This window comes from Cariama cristata, unplaced genomic scaffold, assembly GCF_000690535.1.
Source record: "Cariama cristata isolate BGI_N322 unplaced genomic scaffold, ASM69053v1 scaffold4796, whole genome shotgun sequence".
Lineage (NCBI taxonomy): Eukaryota > Metazoa > Chordata > Aves > Cariamiformes > Cariamidae > Cariama > Cariama cristata.
In genome coordinates this window covers 14,185-32,925 of record NW_009623685.1, presented here as the reverse complement: position 1 = coordinate 32,925, position 18,741 = coordinate 14,185, and the positions used below count along the sequence as shown (strand labels likewise).

General features: G+C 36.6%; 1 protein-coding gene across 1 annotated transcript in view; it reads left to right on the top strand.

The window, feature by feature from the left end:
• The window catches only part of LOC104163740 (conserved oligomeric Golgi complex subunit 5-like), a gene marked incomplete at its 3' end in the record, with an annotated part of 26,593 nt that extends 8,441 nt beyond the window's left edge, over positions 1 to 18,152 (top strand). Inside the window, exons 5-8 of the mRNA XM_009702844.1 lie at positions 12,106 to 12,187; positions 14,528 to 14,732; positions 15,888 to 16,049; positions 18,053 to 18,152. Of these exons, the coding sequence (XP_009701146.1) occupies positions 12,106 to 12,187; positions 14,528 to 14,732; positions 15,888 to 16,049; positions 18,053 to 18,152 (549 nt within the window). The remainder of the gene's footprint in view (positions 1 to 12,105; positions 12,188 to 14,527; positions 14,733 to 15,887; positions 16,050 to 18,052) is intronic.
• Positions 18,153 to 18,741: the final 589 nt, after the last annotated feature.

The window sequence follows — 18,741 nt, the reverse complement described above, 5'->3', positions numbered from 1 at the left end:
CAGCAGGAGGTCAGTGACAACACCCGCATCTTTTCTGCACTACAGTTTCTCTTACAGAATTGACTTCCAAATTTTTTCACCATTAGATTTGCCCAAGAGTTAGGTGACATACCCAGGCTTACATGAGTATCATGGAAGAATCTGGAGATTAAATTTACACTGCACTTATTTGCACTCCTTCCCTTTGCAGATCTAGATTTTGATATTTTCCCTTTGCCACAATATGAAATGAATGCAATTTTGAAAAGAAATCGTGCATTCATAGTATGTTGTTAAAACTGTTACATTTCATACTAGTAATGAACTATAGATTCATTATTAATCTGTAAATACTAAAATTACAGATTTAATTTCCAAAAAAGATCTACAAGATACTTAAAGGAGAAATACAGTTCTTTTAAGGCTGAATGCACATTTTTCTGGTTTTAGCTAAGAAAAAACAGCCTTCAATAATTAGATTTTAGGTGAGGAGCAAGGCTAAAATAATTCAGAATTCATTAAGTTCTGATTTCAAGTTTTCGGGAAACAAATAGAGATTTAATTTTATACAGTTTTTAAAAGGTAGGGTTATTGTTTTCATGATGTTGAGGGTAAAAATTAAAATTACAAATAGGCTTTAAATAATGTAATATTGATATTTTTGTTCACCTAATGACTGGTTATTTATATCACTTGTTTCAATTGCTTAATTCACCTTCAGAGATCTAATAGGTTACTCCAGTTTATTCTGCTTTATTGCTTCTCTTTTTCAGTGTGTAGTGACTAATCCTGCCTCAGCTGTTGTAATACCTAAACTACAGTTGACTTCAGTGTAAGTCGTAGCAGAACATATCTTTCTGTGACAGCCATCTTCCTAATTAGAGATAAGAATCTCTCTAACTAAGCCCCTTGTAAAAGAGTTGAAAATGATCTCTGATCCTCATCTATTTTGAGTCCTTCACTCCTACATAGGCATCAGCGAACAGTTCTGCAAAGTGAGAAGCAGCCTTAAAAGCAGCAAAATCATTTTGTAGGGGGTTTTAGGGCGGTCAATAGAAAGGGTGAACTGGGGTCTCTCCGCTGGGCAGAAGGGTCCTTACTCCTTGCGAGAAGGCAGATCTGCCCTTGATCACCTTTGATCTGCTGATGTCCTGCTTGTTAGCAGCTAAGGCACATGCTAACCCTGTCATTTACGTAAGCCTCTAGGTAAAAAAGTGAGCTGAGAGTTGTAGGGAGTGTTATTACGTACTTCGTGGAGGGCTCTTATGATTGCCTCTCCTGATGAACGTTTGGTGAGTCAGCAGGCTATTTTCCTGAGTTGTCAACACTGGCAATACGAGGTGTTAACGATACAGAAGGAAATGTCCTCATCATTGCATAACATAAAGAAAATAAATAGAAAATACAAATGTTTATTGCCCAAAGTGTACTTACATTTCACCTTCTTATTTCTCCTGTCTGTCCAAACTTGTTAAAAAATGTTGCTGCTCTGAAATTACTCACATCTAACGTCACATATTCACATTCAGTTGACCCAATTAAAAAATAATCCCAAGGGGAAAAAATTGAAAAATAATCTAATTATTCCCTTATGTGAGTTCAGAAAATAATCTGATTTTCACCTATTATTACAAGTATGTGATTTATTTTCCAGTATTTTTTTGTAGAAGCAGAATTGGATTACTTGTACATCATTTCTACTTGGTTTCATTTATTATTTAAGTAATAACAAGATACTTTGTGGAGATCTGAACACAGGTGAATGAGCAGGTTTTTGATGCCCAAAATACTGAAGATTTCAAACCTACAAATTGTCCCACTGAATTCAGTTGCAAGATTTTTGAGGCTTCTCTTAAAAAACCAGAAAGGTTGTACAGTTACTGAAAATAGTAACCAAGAAAACTCTCTAAACCAAATGATAGTTTAGAAAGCTGACATTGGTTTATTGCAGCAGTGGGTGCATGGGGCATCGCTCCTCCTAGGATGCACCCCGAGTAAAATGAAGATACATATTATATGCAAGAAAACATTTGCATATTCATAGTACACTACATATTAATTGTTATTCACACTTAGGATTGGTTATAAGTTTCTTGCTTCTAATGTAAATTAGTACACATCCTCAGTAAGCACTGATGAAGCCTCTATACTAACTACATATGCTCCCCAAGCGGGGTTTTGCCCTCTTCTAGGGGGGCTATTTGAGTTGGAGGTCGTGATCTCCCACTACCACAATTACCTCTGTCCTGCTTTCAGCCAATTTATTCTTGATGTCTGTGGGTTGTAATAGTTTATCAGCTTGGCTCCCTTTATGTCTGGAACTTCTTCTCTTGAAGCCTCTCTCCACATTCTTGCCTACTGACTTAGATAACAGTGTCCTTTCTTTTATCATTTGTTCTTTTTCTTGATGCTTCCCAATGCTTCCCAACCTTGAGATGCCAGGCTAAAGAATGTGCCTGTTTTTCTGTTAATTTAGCTGAATTATTTAACCCTTTGGTATCAGTGCCAGTTAATGGATCAGTGTGTCCAGACAGCCATGCTAAAAGTAATTTGTTTCTAATTCAGACAGGAGGGTCAGAGCCTGTGCAATGGTTTTCTAATGATACTGCATTTTCTCTAGAACTTTAATTCTGTTTCTCAGACAGAAATGTGCAGCCGTAAATAAAAGGGATGGTGTGGAGGTTGTGTGGGTTAGTAGGTTATAATGACCTTTGTTCTTTTTCACTTCTGGTTTGGTGAGGTTTGTGCAAATTGCAGTTTGATGGTGATTGAAAATTATTAAGTCAGTAGGTTTTCAGCCAGCTTGTTATTTGAAAAGAAATGCATTTACCAGAAGTGCCGCCGTTTATCATCGTTCTTGTCAATCTTGCCTGAACAACTGTGGGCTGAGTGGACATGGTAATGAACCACCCTTCCATCCTTGGATGGAGTATGTAGTAGTCAAGGTGAAAGCATGATTGGAATTGCTGCTGTACATACTAAATCAGTTCTCTGGATAGAAGAAAGCTGTTGGGTCCCTTGGGTAGTTACTGGCTTTTGGAAGCACTAAATTCATTTACTTCCAGTTGATGCCTATCTTGCAGGAATATGGGAGGATTAATTAATGTTTTAAGTAGTTTTGAGGATATAGGACACTGTTTAAGACCTAGGTATTTTTGTTCCTCACAAATGAGTTTTTCTGAAGAATCACTTAAGAATTCTAATATTCTAATAGGGAAAATGCACAGTCTTAATATTATTTTCTGGTTAAGAAGGTTGTATTTTTTAAAAAACCAGGTTTGTTTCTCTTGTCAGCTGCATAAAGAGACTTTTAAAAAATGTTGCACTACTGCTGGAAGTCTAGAAACCATTACACCTTGGGTATAAACTGATCAACTCAATGTAATGAAATTCTATGCCCTGCAGTAAAACAAAAAAATCAAGGTCATTTTTAAAATCATGGTATCATTTATTGACATCTGTTCACCTGCAATGTATAATGTAGACAACATTAGAAATTTTAAATGCACTGTTATTTTAAGAAATTTAATCTCGACTACTTTGAGAAGATAGAAAAGGTTTATTGAAAACACACTTGGAATTTGTCTGTTTCTTTACTGATTAATTGGACTGCTGAGGATGAGGGGGTTTTGTCCACAGTCTAACATTGGGCAATTATGTTGCTATAGAAATAGTGCAAATAGATTTCCTTATTTCTCTCCCATAAGATCTTGCCATACAAAATTGTTAAATCATTTGCATTGTTGCTTTATTGGTGGAAAAAAGATTTAGGCTGTCCTTTAAATGTCTTCTGTTTTTAGAGCAACATTCAAAAGTCCCGTATTTCTTTATGGCGGAGCCTTTGATTACAGATAGAAAAAAACTGTATGTATTAGTATGCAAAGCCTGATTTCAGGAGCCTGCAGCAACTAACTGCATGGTAATATTCACTATATTGTTTTACATTTCAAAGAAGCTTCACAATAAAGATGTTTTTTACATTCTACTCAAAGTAGCAAAATTTCTACAGGGAAAGATAAGTTGGAAGTGATTGTCATGAAGTGGGAGCCAGTTTGAAATCAGTGGGTCAGATTTATTATTTGAATGTTAGAATAGCTATTTTAGACACACACAAATATGATAATTCACAGATGGGAAATTATACTCATTGATTTCTAAATTTACAATGTGGAGGAAATAGAGGCATTTGTAAAAATAAATATATGTCTTTTCAGCATCTTGCATTCTTGTCTAATACTGAATAAGGGGGTGCTTTCATTCTCATTCCTTGAATTTAGATTTAATGTCAGATACTAAATAGTTATGTTAAGAACTAGTGTCAAGAGATTTCATTTCAGTAATGGCAAAGTTAATTAGTAGTTTGGTCTGATTTTTAAAAATTAGGTAAGCTGTTCTGGTTTTCTGTTTGAGGAGACTTCAAATCAGTTTTCCAGGCTGCAGCATTAATATTATTGTAGAGTAACAGGGAATACAGATCTTCAAATATCTTTGCTCTTATGGTACTGCTACTCAGCCTACTATTGTTCAATGGTTTATTAAGTTACTAGTTACTTCACTTATTAGTGAAAATGGGTTATACTTTTTGAACTGTGAAATCAAGTCATTTTCATGTGAGTAAGTAGGAAGGAGTTTAGCACATGGATTCTGTCAGCCTGTAGTTTTTTTCATCAAAGATAATCTTGTAATCTTGCAAAGAGGCAACATTAATCTAAATTTCAAATGTATACAGCTGAGTAATAGTGTTGCTTCACACTATTAACAAATCTGCATACATAGTATAATACAATGCATTAAAGATATAAAGACTACTGAAAAAAAAATTTAGTATGCAAATATAATTTTTTTTCCCCCATGTTTATTCCTTACCAATAAAAGCATACTGATCTGAATCCTTTCTTTACCACCAGTCATTGCATAGAAGATGGTTGAATCTGCAGTCTCTCTCAGTTGCACTGTGTGCTATAACAGCCTTCTTTTTTAAGTTCTGAAACTCAGCTTTTTATGAACATAGGGCTGCTCTTGAAAGGCCCAGCTGAATGGCCAGACCCAGAGGGTGGTGATCAGTGGTGCAAAGTCTAGCTGGGGGCCAGTAACTAGTGATGTACCCCAGGGGACAGTGGGGGGTCCAGTCCTGTTTAACACCTTCATTAATGATCTGGATAATTGGGCAGAGCGTACACTCAGCAAGTTTGCAGATGACACAAAACTGGGAGACGTGGCTGATGCTCCAGAAGGTTGTCCTACCATCCAGAGGGACCTCAACAGGCTGGAGAAATGGGCTGACAGGAACCTCTTGAAGTTCAACAAGAAGTGCAGAGTCCTGCACCTGGGGAGGAAGAACCCCAGGCACCAACACATGCCTGGGTCACCCTGCTGGAAAGCAGCTTGACACAAAAGGGCCTGAGAGCCCTGGTGGCCACCAAGTTGAACATAAGACAGCAATGTGCCCTTGCAGCAAAGAGATGAATAGTATCCTGGACTGCATCAGGCAAAGTATTGCCAGCAGGTTGAGGAGGTGATCATTCTCTTTATTCAGCACTGGTGAGGCCACACATGGAGTACTGTGTCCAGTTCTGGGCTCCTGAGTACAAGAGAAATGTGGACATACTGGAGAGGGTCCAACAAAGAGCCACAAAGGTGAGGGGACTGGAGCATCTCTCCTATGAGGAATGACTGAGAGAGCTGGGACTGTTCAGCCTGGAGAGGAGAAGCTCGTTTTATATACATTTCCTCAATGTATATAAATACCCGAAGGGAGGGTGCAAAGAGGAGGGAGGCAGACTCTTCTCAGTGGTGCCCAGTGACAGGACCAGAGGCAATGGGCACCAGCTGAAACACAGGAGGTTCCTTCTGAACATCAGGAAACACTTTATCACTGTGAGGGTGACCGAGCACTGGCACAGATTGCTCAGGGACGTTGTGGAGTCTCCATCCTTGGAGATACTCAAAAGCTGCCTGGACATGGTCCTGGGCAGCCTGGTCTAGGTGGCCCTGCTTAAGCAGGGGGTTTGGACGAGGTGACCTCATGAAGTCCCTGCCAACCTCAACCACTCTGTGATTCTGCAGACTTGCAACTTAAAATCTCTGCCTAAAAGGCCAGTTGGCTGCCTTGAATTTGGCATCTACTGAATGTAGATCTTTTCTGCCCTAGGCTTGCAGAAATGTTAAACTTTTGCCATTAGAATATTAATTTTTCACACTTATTATGGTTGTATTATTGGGGAAAGACTCAATTTTATTAGTTTACAACAGAAAAATGTACTTAGGAGGACCTTGTCTTAAAATACAGTTTGCTAGTTTGTGTTCACCTACAGTGCACAAGCCTATGTTCAGCTTTGCTTTCTTGAGCTGGAACAGAGGGCAGGATGAACTGGCGCTGTCCAAATGTCTCCTGGCGCTGTCATCATGCAGTATTATCACACATTCTGAACTGTTTTGTCTAAAAACCCCCTCTATTGTGGAGAAGTTGCACAATATTAGTGTCTATGCAGAATATTGACAATAGTAACTCTATAGGAATAGTTGAAACTAAACAGTTATACAAGATGGACACATTTTTTTTCTGATTGTTGATTATGGCCCTGATTCAGCTAAGCACTTAAGCACATTCTTAATTTCACGTAAGTAAGGTATACCATGGAAGTCAAACAGACTGCCTGCATCTATTATTCTAAGAAGGGTAAACATTGTTGAATTATGGCTTACACTAATGATCTTTGTCCAGTTCATGTACACAATAAAGTGAGCCCTACTGTTCAGAAAATTCATTGCCATTTGTGGTCTAGCCTGCCGGACATATTTTGTCTGATTTATGTGTGTAATTTCCATGAGCAAGTAATTCCTATGTGAATACTATATGTGACCGAGTACGGAATTTTTGAATAGTACGAAAAAGGGTAAAGTTATAGTGGATGGGCCAGACTGGAATCTGATTGCTGTGTTTTTCTGTGGTACTCTACACAGATGCAAGTGGATTCCCTAGGAATAGCATTTGCAAAAGTAGCTAAGTGCTTATACTCCATATGCCTTTCAAAAGCATCTTTCTGTTCCCTTGGTTCTGGCCAGCTGTCCAGCAGCTCAGAGCAGCAGAGGGTTGCCCTAGTTTGTGTTACTGGGCAGTTTTTCAGTTTGTTTCTGAAAGGAAAGAATTGACAAGAGGAAGACAGATCCAAGCTGTCTTGCACTGCCTAAGGAGTTGCATAGGGGCTACTAAATTGTTTGAGTGCCTGCTCAGTTGTATCAGTTTTGGGGAATAAAGTGGTCACTGGGCACAGGAACAGCAGTGACGGTATTTTTAATAACCTGTTTGGGTTGGTAGATTATTAGTTTATGTAAGTGTAGTTTAGGCATAGGAGCATTTTCGCAGCAGATTTTTATGAAAAAGTAGCCAGTTCTGTGGCTTATCTTAACCTCCCAATCGTTTTGTAGTGGTGCAAAGTATGATTTATGTGCAGATTTTCTCTGTTGTGAGATCAAAATAAAGCTGCGAACAGACAGTACCGTCAGTTCAAAAATACTGAGTTAAATGGATCTGCTTTTGGGGGAAAATCCTGATTTGCCATTATAGTCTTACAGTTGCATGCAATTAATGTTCATAAGTTTAATTCAGTTGTATTCTGTGATGGGGAAAACATGTATATGTCAACCTGAATCTTGCTTGTCCTGAGCTTTAGATACCATCAATTACAGTTAAGGCTCTTTTGTTGAAGAAAGAACGTATTGCATGAAAAGATGAAATAGCATTCTATTACATGCTAAAGTGTAATAATTTCTTTCTGGGAGACTTTAAATTATGTATGAATGTTTTATGTAGGATTTCTATATATGCAGTATGCACCTGAAACAGTTTTGCCCCAAATAACAGTACCAGACTTCTTAACTTCCAAAGGTTTATGTGTTCTCTGCGTTATTAAACACATACACTGATGGGGGGGAAATATGACAGGACAGTGACCTTTTTCCAGTGTTCCTGGTTATGGAATAGGAAGCTGTTGGAAAATGATTGCCACAGAGCTGAAAAGATAATCGGATGCAGTTCATTACTCATCTTGTCAGCTGCTCCTGCTACAAGGGATTGTATCACAAGATGTTAATCTGCTTGTGACTAGATTTCAAAGCAAGCATTTTTGTTTTGGAGGGGGTGTAAGTAATTTAACATCTTTCAATTTTACTTCATTTTCAGAAGCAAGAGAAATGGAAAATTCCCAATTTAAAGTCTCAGAATATTAATTGATAAAAATATTAGTACATCCTTGTGGGTTCTGTTACAAAAATATGATGATATGCTGCAAAAAGCTGTTTAATTGCAGAAGTTGTTCTTTTTAAGCTAATGATGAGGTAGTATATTCCTTGAATAGTGGAAGTTAGTCTGCTAGCACACTTCAGTGTGTTCTGCAAGACAACAAGTACAGACAGAAGACAGATTTGCAACAAAAAGAATCCGTTCTGTACATTGAATCACTAGAGTGTATGTACCTAATGCTCCAATACATTGTCTACCAGTGAGGATATTTGATGTAAGTGTAGAGGAGGACCAAATTCATTATTTACACTCTACAGATGGGAAGATGACAAGAATGCAATTTTGGCTAGATGTGTGATGAAAGTGAAAAGCCCGAAAGAGAAGTTACTTTCTGATACTGTGGGATGTTGCTTGCAGTGCTATATGAAGCATAGGGAAAGGCTTATAAACTTTCCATTACAATAAGATGAGCCAATAGATTTGCTGTGTACATTTCAGGCAAGCAGTACTGCCCTTTCCTTTTCCGCCTTCATCCTGCCTATCTTCTTAAGCCCTTGAAGAAGTTGTCCAGTACAAGGAGAGGGACATTCCTTTGATTTCCTGCTAAGCTGGAGAAAAACACTCCTTTTACTACCCTTTTTTGTGCCATTTTCTACTATTAGTTATTGTCAAATGGAACTGCACATTATATTTTAAATAGTTAAATTATAATTTCCATTGTGATCTACAGGCACAGATATGATCTCTATTAGAATACATTATTTAAAAAATAAGCAGTGAGATACTTAGAAGTACTCAAAAAATAATATATTGAGTTAATGTGTAAGCAGAAGAAATTACAGGTTTAAACAAAATAAATAAATGTTTCTGCATGCTCATCGTTGCATATGGCACTTTTTACTCCAGCAGGAGTATCTAATGCTAATGCCTTGCTGTATTCCAATTTTGGTAGCTACAGTCCACCTACTTAAATACCCCCTGGTGTATGCGTAGGCAACAGTACTCTCTTGTTCCTGCCACAAACTCTTACATGGTCTTTTGTGTGCTATTAATCAGCAGCTATATTTCACCTCCAGAGTGACTGCATCTCGACACTGGACAAAGTGAAATATCGTATCTTACATTATAGAAGCAACCAATAATGACTCCATAGATAGTGTCTTTAGTTGGTCCAAAAATGGGGCATTAATCATTTTTTCCCCTAAACATTTTTGACTGAGTAGTCAATCAGTATGAGGTGTTATTTGAATTTTCCATGTAGCTTTTCCCCTCTCTTTCTCCTCATACATAATACAGTTGGTTAGCTGAGACATGAGGGCCTTGTTCACTACAAAATTCTGATACAGTTAATGAACACCATTTGCCCAGGTCATAAGACACAAGCTAATGGGCAGAGGCTTTATTGGTACAGCTGTGGCTACTATGGAAATGTTTACGTAAGTACATATGTATATATGTCTGACTTTACATTTTTTATATATATATATATATACACAAAAGTTATATGTTTTAACAAAAACTTAAATGTTGTCACATGTATGTTACTGTTATTTGTCATCATGATGAATCTGACAGTTAAGATAGAAATGTCAATGTGGAGGGACTACATGCAACTTTGTTTTCAAGACCCTTTAATCATTGCCTTTTCTGCTGAGACTATGACAGAGGTGTAGATAGTGATTGCAGTAATGAAAAAAAGTTTGAAAGTGCTCTGTAAGTGTTTTTCCACGTCCATTAGATTATTTAGAAATTGAATTGAGTTACCATGCTGAATAGGCAAACATTGTTCCAGGTTGGGATAGAGAATATGAAAGCCAATTAATTTACTCTATAGTTGATGTGAAAGGCCATTTTTTTAATAGTAATTTTCATGTTTTAAATGTGAAACTGTGAAACGAAGAACTGAGTAATTTCGTATTTGTACTGTAGTAATAAATTTACAAAAAACCCAAAGATGTTTTATGCAGTGCACCTTCTGAATCATTGTCTGATACTATAATTTTACTTTGCCCATTTATGAAAATCAAGTACAATTTTACAGAAAATACAAACACAGCTATAAAATAAGTTACTTCAGTTTCTAAATCCACCAGTGTTCTCAAGCAGTCAAAAATGAGATTCCATCATCCCAGTTTATTTTAGTATTCTGTGTTAATTTTCATACATTTTACGAGTCCAACAGCATAAAAGACATTCTCTCTCAGTTCTTAACACATGACCCATAAATGTTATCTTTCTTCGAATATCTTTAGAGCTAAGAGGTAGGGTTGGATGAATTCCTCATCCAATCTCAGAATTTGTGAAAGCATTCTATCTGATAATCCTTTTTTAAATTTTGTTTTATTTTTAGGTGTCTCAGTGTATCTTTGGCTGATTTTCAGTTTTATATAAACTCTTTAAGATTATAATTTTGCAGCTGAAACTTGAACTTGAACTTGCAGTCTTTCAATGACCAGATCTTCAAGTGGGATGCAGTGGTACCCTGTTAATGGATGACATTCTCAGCACCTTCATTACTTTACATGTTATTGTCAATGCAAGTGAATAAAGTGTGTTCTTTCTTCATTTGTTGTCTTAAGTACTAAGTCAAATTAGAGGAGCTGGGCTTTCATATTTGATAGCTAATCTCCTCATTTTTGTGGTGCTGGGCAGTGCAGAAGTTGAACTGACACTTTAAAAAGGGGCTTGTGTTACTAACAAGAACTAGGGTTGTTTGGTTGGGGTTTTTTTCATTTTTTCTCACAGTGAAGTCGCTGGCAATGCCAAAAGGAAAGCTGAGAAAATACATCCCTCTGACAGTGATTTCAGTGTTGAGCCCTTTGCTTAAACCCGTCTTTAACTGTGAATGTTGTGCTTTGATTTAAAACCTTGGATATTTCAGAGTGAGTCAGGAGAGAAACAGCCAAGTACCAGCTTAAGATCCTTAGAACTGCTGACATTTGTCGTCACTGCTGGCTGTTTCACTTTTTCATTCTAAGCACTTTTTGCTGATTATCATTACTCTAGTGATTTGGTCAAACTGGTTAATTCTACAGTAGGGTCAATACATTACACGTATAGCATGCCATGAATAAAACCATTCTGTCCAGAGTGAGCTTCTCCTTCCCATGAAAACACTGGACAGCCTTCTAAGTGTCTAACTAGTGGGCAGGACAGGATACCCATCATCATCTCTTGTACTTTTTTCTACCTCAAACACACAGACAGGAAGAAAGCACAAGAGAGAAAATAAAATCATGCTTTAATGCTTGAGCGTAAGTGCAAGATGTTGGGGGGAGTAAGGAAACAGCCTGCCATTTCTTGTATGTCCTTTATTACAAGAATACACTGCCTTGTTTCTGCTTCTGACGGCAAGCCCTGTTGACACAAGGAGGTGAAGAGTCAACTGTGAGGTTCACTGTATTTTCATGTATTTTATGTTTTTAGAAATGGGAAACTGTTGTGTGTGAAGCAGGGCACCATGCACTGGTTTCGGTCCCTGGCTGGTGTTTGCAAACATGTTGTAGAGGCAATAACAATAATTGCTGTGATGTAGCCAGCATGAGAACCCCCACGGAGCGTGAAGGTCACTGCAAGGCAAAGAGGTTTTCTAACATGGCTCCTGACGTGTGCTGCTTCGGCCTGCACTCATGCCCCTAGAGAGCTGGGAGCATTTCTCACAGACTTGAAGGAAAATACTCCATTTGAGAGAAGACTGAAGCTTTTATTTTTTTCTCCAATATTTTTTCTAGCTTTAAACTTGAGGAAAACTTCTCAGACTTACTTACTTAGTTTTTATTGTCAGTGACAGTAGAGCAGCTTTGACTGGAAGCATTTGCATTGTTTAAGATTCTTTAAAAAGAGTATATTTTGAAACTTGTATTCCTTTTGTCCCTTGCTATCAGGATGGCCAGTCTGATATTTTGTACAAATTCTGGACTGCAGTAACTCAGACACTTTCCTCTCAGTTTCAGTCAGCAACAGACTGTAAGTATTCAGTATAAATGATTTGTAATGTGTTCTATAGTTATTTTGAACCTCTCATTTCGGTAAGCCCTTTGCTCATTGTGTCCTCTAGAAGAACTATAGCAGTGGTTCACTCAGTGCAGGGTCTGTGAATATAAAACTTCTTGGTTTTGTAAGCAAACAGGGAACTGTGGTTGAGTTTTCAGAAAGAAATATTTTCTGCTTCATTAAGTCATTATCTAATAGCGAAAACTTATTTTTGCAACAGTATATGGAAGTAAAAATGTTTGGAATTGTACATTATGCTTTCCAAAGCGAATGGGTTTGCGAAATTCAAAAATAGTAATTTGATTTTAAAGAGCAGTTCTTACAGTCTTTTCTTGTTAAACACCGATTAGTTGTAAAAATCTGATTTTAGCCATTTTTGGATACCTTTATAAATAGGAGTTGAGTTTCTTCAAAATTGTGTCTTGTCTAAATATAGATAAACCACAGAATCATAGAATCATTATGGTTGGAAGAGACCTCAAAGATCATGAAATAAATGGCTGGTGTTCTGACTATACACAATATTCTGTACAAATGTAATACATAGATACAATCAAGGAATATCAAATAAATATTGTGTATAAACATAAGACAGTATAGTTACCGGTACATGCTCGTGCAGCATGCAGTTGGATCACAGGTGAGTTTGGTGCTTTCATAAATACATCTTTCCTGTTTGTATACAGTGTATAAAGTTAATCTTTTGCACATACAGATAAGTGCATAAGATTTGTTTATCTTTGTGATCTCGGCTATTGTACTGGCCTTTCAAAATTTAGTCCTTCCAGACTTTATAGCAGCAATATAATTTTGAGGAACTAGCTGGTTGATTCATGTTCAGTGGTTGCTAAGTAACTAGATGATCCCAAAAGAAATTTTATTCATCTTGTGTTAAAACTTATTAAATTTACTGTTTGCCTTACGCATTACTTTAACAGCAGTATACCCAGAATCTCACATGTTCTAACCGAACATGTGCTACCTGTTTTCAGCACTTGGTTTTAAGACTGTAAAATTATGACATCAGTTAATAGGATCAATCAACATTTCAGAAGTAAGGGAACTCTTATATTTTGTGAGCAGTACTTTGTCTGTCAGCTATTAAAAAAAATTTATTACTTACAATTTTTAATCATGTTTTTTATATAAACATTTAGAGGGAAGGGTTGAATTTTTGAATTGCGAATGATGCTTTTACTTTGCTACAGCTGAATTTTGGGGCAACAATGCTTACAGCGAGTAAATGTTTTCATTTAAGTGATTCATCTATATGAAAATATTCATTTTAATATATAAATTCTAAGTGATTGAATCCACTGACATCAGTCACAGACCTCTGGATCATACAGATCAGAGGAGGACTAGACAGTATCAGAAAAATAGTGTAAAAATAGGAATTCATGGCAGTTTACAGAGTTTGGTAATAGATCATGATCTGCTTTTGTGAGGTTGGGACATAGCTTTGTGAGCTAAAATAACTCGTGTTTGATAATAGATAAGAATCCTTCAGTATTGAGAATTATAATATATTTGAATTGAAAGGATAGGCTGGGTGAAGTGGGGCAGATGTCTGGAACCTGAAAAACCTAAAAATGAATGGAGCAGTGTTAATCTCCTAATGGGGTGGGACATCCATAAAGTATGAGTGGTGTTAGATCAAGATTAACTTTGGTTGCTAAAACAGTTGTACTTTTGGTTAATTTCCTTTTACTTGTGACAAGCCTTTCAAGGCTGAAAATAATGCTGATTTTTCTGCTGGCTTTGTCATTCTTTATTTGACAAGTTTAGGAATTGCATTTTAGACACCTTGTTTTAAGAAGTGTGTGTAAAAGCATATGCTTCCCTCATCAGATTAGTTAAGACTTTGGCTCATAGAAATTATCTTTGTCTGTTTTAAATGGGTATCTTCAAAGTTGCACGGCCCCACACTTATCCCCCATCAAGCTATTGTTAGAAAATCTCTAGATTTAAAGAGTTCTAATCACACTTTGGCCTTAATTGAGTTATAATAGTAACAACTAAGTTTGATAGCAAACATTTCACAACCATGATTAGTATCTTTATTGTACAAAATAAGTTTTCCATGTCCAGTCTTCCAATTGTGGATTTTATGCTGACACTTTAGATACGTACCATTGCCAACTGCATTTAATGTGATAGCTCATGCCACTTTGAAATTAATTATTAATATTAAAGATAGGATGTATTTGTATATCATTCATTGATATAAATGCAAGAATACAGGTTGTTTATATGAATCAAAAAATTAGTTTGAACTTAGCAATGTGTATTGCTTACTGCTTTATTTTGCAGCCTCTATGTTTTTGAAACAAGCTTTTGAAGGAGAATACCCTAAATTACTGAGGCTTTATAATGACTTGTGGAAGCGCCTGCAACAATATAGTCAAAATATTCAGAGGAATTTTAACACAAGTGGAACTACTGATCTCTTTGCTGAACTGCAACAAATGGAAGAAGATACACAGGACATATTCATGAAAAAAACCCAAGATTATGAGTATGTATTATGAACTCTAAGGCAATAAAATGTAAAGCTTTGCACCCTGCAAGAAAACAGTGTTTTTAAGAACTGAGTTTTTATTGAAATTGTCAAAGCGGGAAAATTTTAAAGGCTTTTTTTCCTCTTGCAGTTACTGCTTTAATACTATTTTAGAGCTGTAGGATTTTCATTAGGTTATATAATTAACAGTTTTGGATTGTCTTGTCTTGTCTTTCACAAAGTCCCTGACTTTGGAACTAGTTTTATCTTTTTATCTCTTTGGGTGAAAAAAAACAAAGCAGAATGATGAAAATTCAGTTTTGTAGGTGTTGCGATTACAGCAGTAGCTTTCTGTTAATGATACTGCAATCATTGGAGTGTGACAAATGCTGCGTTTGTTATGATTCACAGTTTTTATGTTTATACATCGTTGAATAAACATCATCTGAGTGGTAGGTATTAGAAAGATCAAACTGAAACAGGGTCATCAAGTCTATCAGGACTTCTAGACTTATGTAAGATAAAATTAGTATTTTATGTGAGATTTGTATTGACTTAAATATGTTCCTGAGCAGTCAGTGGGATACTTATCATTGACTTCAATGGAAGCAAAGTAGGAAGTTCACCAAACTTCTGACAATGAAGTAAAATGTTTGAGAGCACTACTGCTTACTCATTTTCACAAATAGAAATACTAAAGACTGAAGCTTGTTAAAGGTGAATTTAAGAAGAGTCTTTCTATTTGAAGCTTTCTATATGCATATGTATAGCAGGAGATATTTTTTTTTAATATATCATTGAGTACAAGCTATCTGCTGATGAAATATGCGAATATAAGAAGATCTTTCATTGCAGTTCTGGATATCTTGCTGGTATTTTGCAGATATTTTTAGCACTGTTTATCTCAAGAACACCTTGAATTAGGGATTCCACGTAGGTGTTGCAGGAAGTGCCAAGAACTGTATTGAACTACACAGAATGGCTCCCTGACTAGGTACATGGTTCAAGTGAAAAGCAAGGTGTTGTACGCCATTAAAATCTTATCAAGTGCATATGTTTAAAGAGCAGAAAATAAAACCAGGTTCAATACTGTGAAGTTTGTATGGTCTGGAAAGATTAAATGCTATTGTGTATTTTAATTCAAAATGTAGTAATTTTGTCTTATACCCACAGTCCAGAAAAGGCCTTGAAAGATTCGCTGCAACAATATGAAGCTGCTTATTTGTCAAAATCCTTATCTCGACTCTTTGACCCCATCAATCTTGTCTTCCCTCCTGGAGGTCGGAATCCTCCTTCTTCTGACGAGCTTGACAGCATCATTAAAACTATAGCCAGGTATACACGTATAATACATTGCAAAATGTAATCTTCAACATGTTTTTTCTTATAAGTTACAATTTTAGAAATGAGACTTCCTTAGCAGTAAAAGGTTGATTACTCTTTAGTTATAAAACTGGTTAGTGTAAAAATTGTCAGGATTTAGAATAAAATAGCATAGCATAGCATAGCATAGAATAGAATAAAATAGAGTATTTCAGTTGGAAGGGAACTACGGTGATCACCCAGTCCAACTGCCTGAGCACTTCAGGGCTGACCAAAAGTCAAACCATGTTATTAAGGGCATTGTCCAAATGCCTCTTAAACACTGACGGGCTTGGGACATCGACCACCTTTCTAGGAAGCCTGTTCCAGGGTTTGACCACCCTCTCAGTAAAGAAATGCTTCCTAATGTCCAGTCTAAACCTCCTTGACACAGCTTTGAACCATTGCCATGCGTCCCTTCACTGGATACCAGGGAGAAGAGATCAGCACCTCCCTCTCCTCTTCCCCTCCTCAGGAGGCTGTAGAAAGCAATGAGGTCGCCCCTCAACGTCCTTTTCTCCAAAACAGACAAGCCCAAAGTCCTTAGCCACTCCTTCCAGCCCTTTCACCAGGTTTGTTGCCCTCCTCTGGACACATTTGAGTAACTTAACATCCTTCTTAAATTGTGAGGCCCAGAACTGCACACAGTGTTCAAGGTGAGGCTGCACCAATGCTGAATACAGTGGGATACTCACCTCTCTACTATTATTTATAATTTATTATACATTTTATTATTTATTTCCTGTGTTTTGTTTTTTTTTTAAAAACTGAAATTTTAGCTTAAGTTTTACTATTTAAGCTTATAAAACATCAGGAAGAGAATCTTCACACATATTTTAAATGTCCGATATCTAAATTATTCTGACGGTGTCAAAGGGAAGATGGTAGTTGCTTGGCTGCAAGTGATAATACCTGATGTAAATATTCTGTCAGAGTGAAACAGCAATATAATAGATAAAGACGACTATTCCAGGTAGAATTTGTAAAATAAGATACTTAAATTACCAATGGTGTTATTTTCCATCATAAGGTTTTGGTAAGGAGTACTCTGTTTAATACAGTCTGAAAATGATGGGCAGTATTCACAGTATGTGTATGTGAGTGTGTGTGTGTGTAATATTAAATACTGACACTGTACTTGTCACTGGGAGTTGCAGATGCTCAGAACCTGCCTGTTGGTGTGGTTATTGATGTTATTTTGCTCCTTGCAGAGGAGATGGGAAAACAGTGTGAAAATTATGAAATTTCAGCTGAGTTTTCCAGAGTGACCTTCAGCTAATGATGTTTGGAGCCCTGCAGAGTTCTTGGAGAAGGTTATTCCTATGTCAGGGTGTGTCTCTCCAGTTCTTGGGAGAGGTTAATTTCATCACTAGCAACATGATGGTCCCTGTGTTGTGCTTGTCTGTTTTCAGTAGAGCGTTTATGAATGCAACCTCAACCGATGGAGATCGAAGGGATTCCATGAACAAGAAATACTGGAAGTCATTTAGAAGTCTTTTCCTTCTTCCGTTCATTCCCTGTCATTCCTTTGGGGCCTCTGTTACTATAAAGGATTGCCTAAAACACGGCTTCTAAGTTGTGTCAAGCTAAGACGTCCCCTGGGTATTTCTGCACAGCTCATGTAATTCCAGAGTTGAATGACTGTGTATTCACCTGTAATGTTTGAAGGCTGCTGCCAAAGCTTGAATGTAGTTAATTGCAGTCAATATTTTTGAATGGCTTACTAATAGTGATTTCATACTGAAGTGTCATTCCTAAACTTTGCTCATTTTTACTAGAATAGGAACACTGCACATAAAATTCCCAAATGACTTGTTAAATTGTAAACTGAATTACGGTGCTTAGAAAGACTTGGTTGTATGTGCTACTCTCTCTACATTGACATGCCACGTAACTACATATTCATAGTTAATTCTTTTTCAATTAAATACAGCAGTGTTTAGTTGTTAATTAAACTTTGTAATCTTTGCTTCTAGTGAGCTAAATGTGGCTGCTGTTGATCCGGACCTGAGTTTAGCTGTGGCAAAAAATGTGGCAAAGACCATTCAGCTCTACGGTGTAAAGTCTGAGCAGCTTGTAAGTAATTCTAAATTTCTAAAAACTTATGTTTTTCAATGTACAATGTTCTGGTTTTTGTAGATTTACAACATAACAGTAAAGCAATCTAGATAGACAAAACCTTTGAATTGGTTTTCCATTGTATTTGGAAACATTTTCAGTTAAATTCTGCCTTCAGATAAACAGTGTATTGATAGCAGTAAAATTTGTCTGTATAACTCCAAGTTGAGTTTGCCATATTAATTAAAAAAATCAAAATTGTAGTTGTTATTAAGTAAAACTTAAGACAATTCAATTCAATTTAATATTTACCAACATTTGATATTCCATCAGTTACATGATACGTTGTCTTTGTAATGTTAAAATCTGGACTATTCAAATATATTTTTTCACCATTTACAACAAAATTTGGGCATTTTTTGCATATATTTATTATTTGCCATATATTTAACTGACCTTTGTTTGCATTTGTCAAATGCTTCCAGTCATTTGCCACGCACTGTTGTCTAGTGTTAAACTCAGTAGAGGAAGGATCTCCAAAGCCTTATATTTTGGGTAAGGATCCCCAAAAAGCCAGTGGATAGTACAGTGAATGCCGTCGTCATAC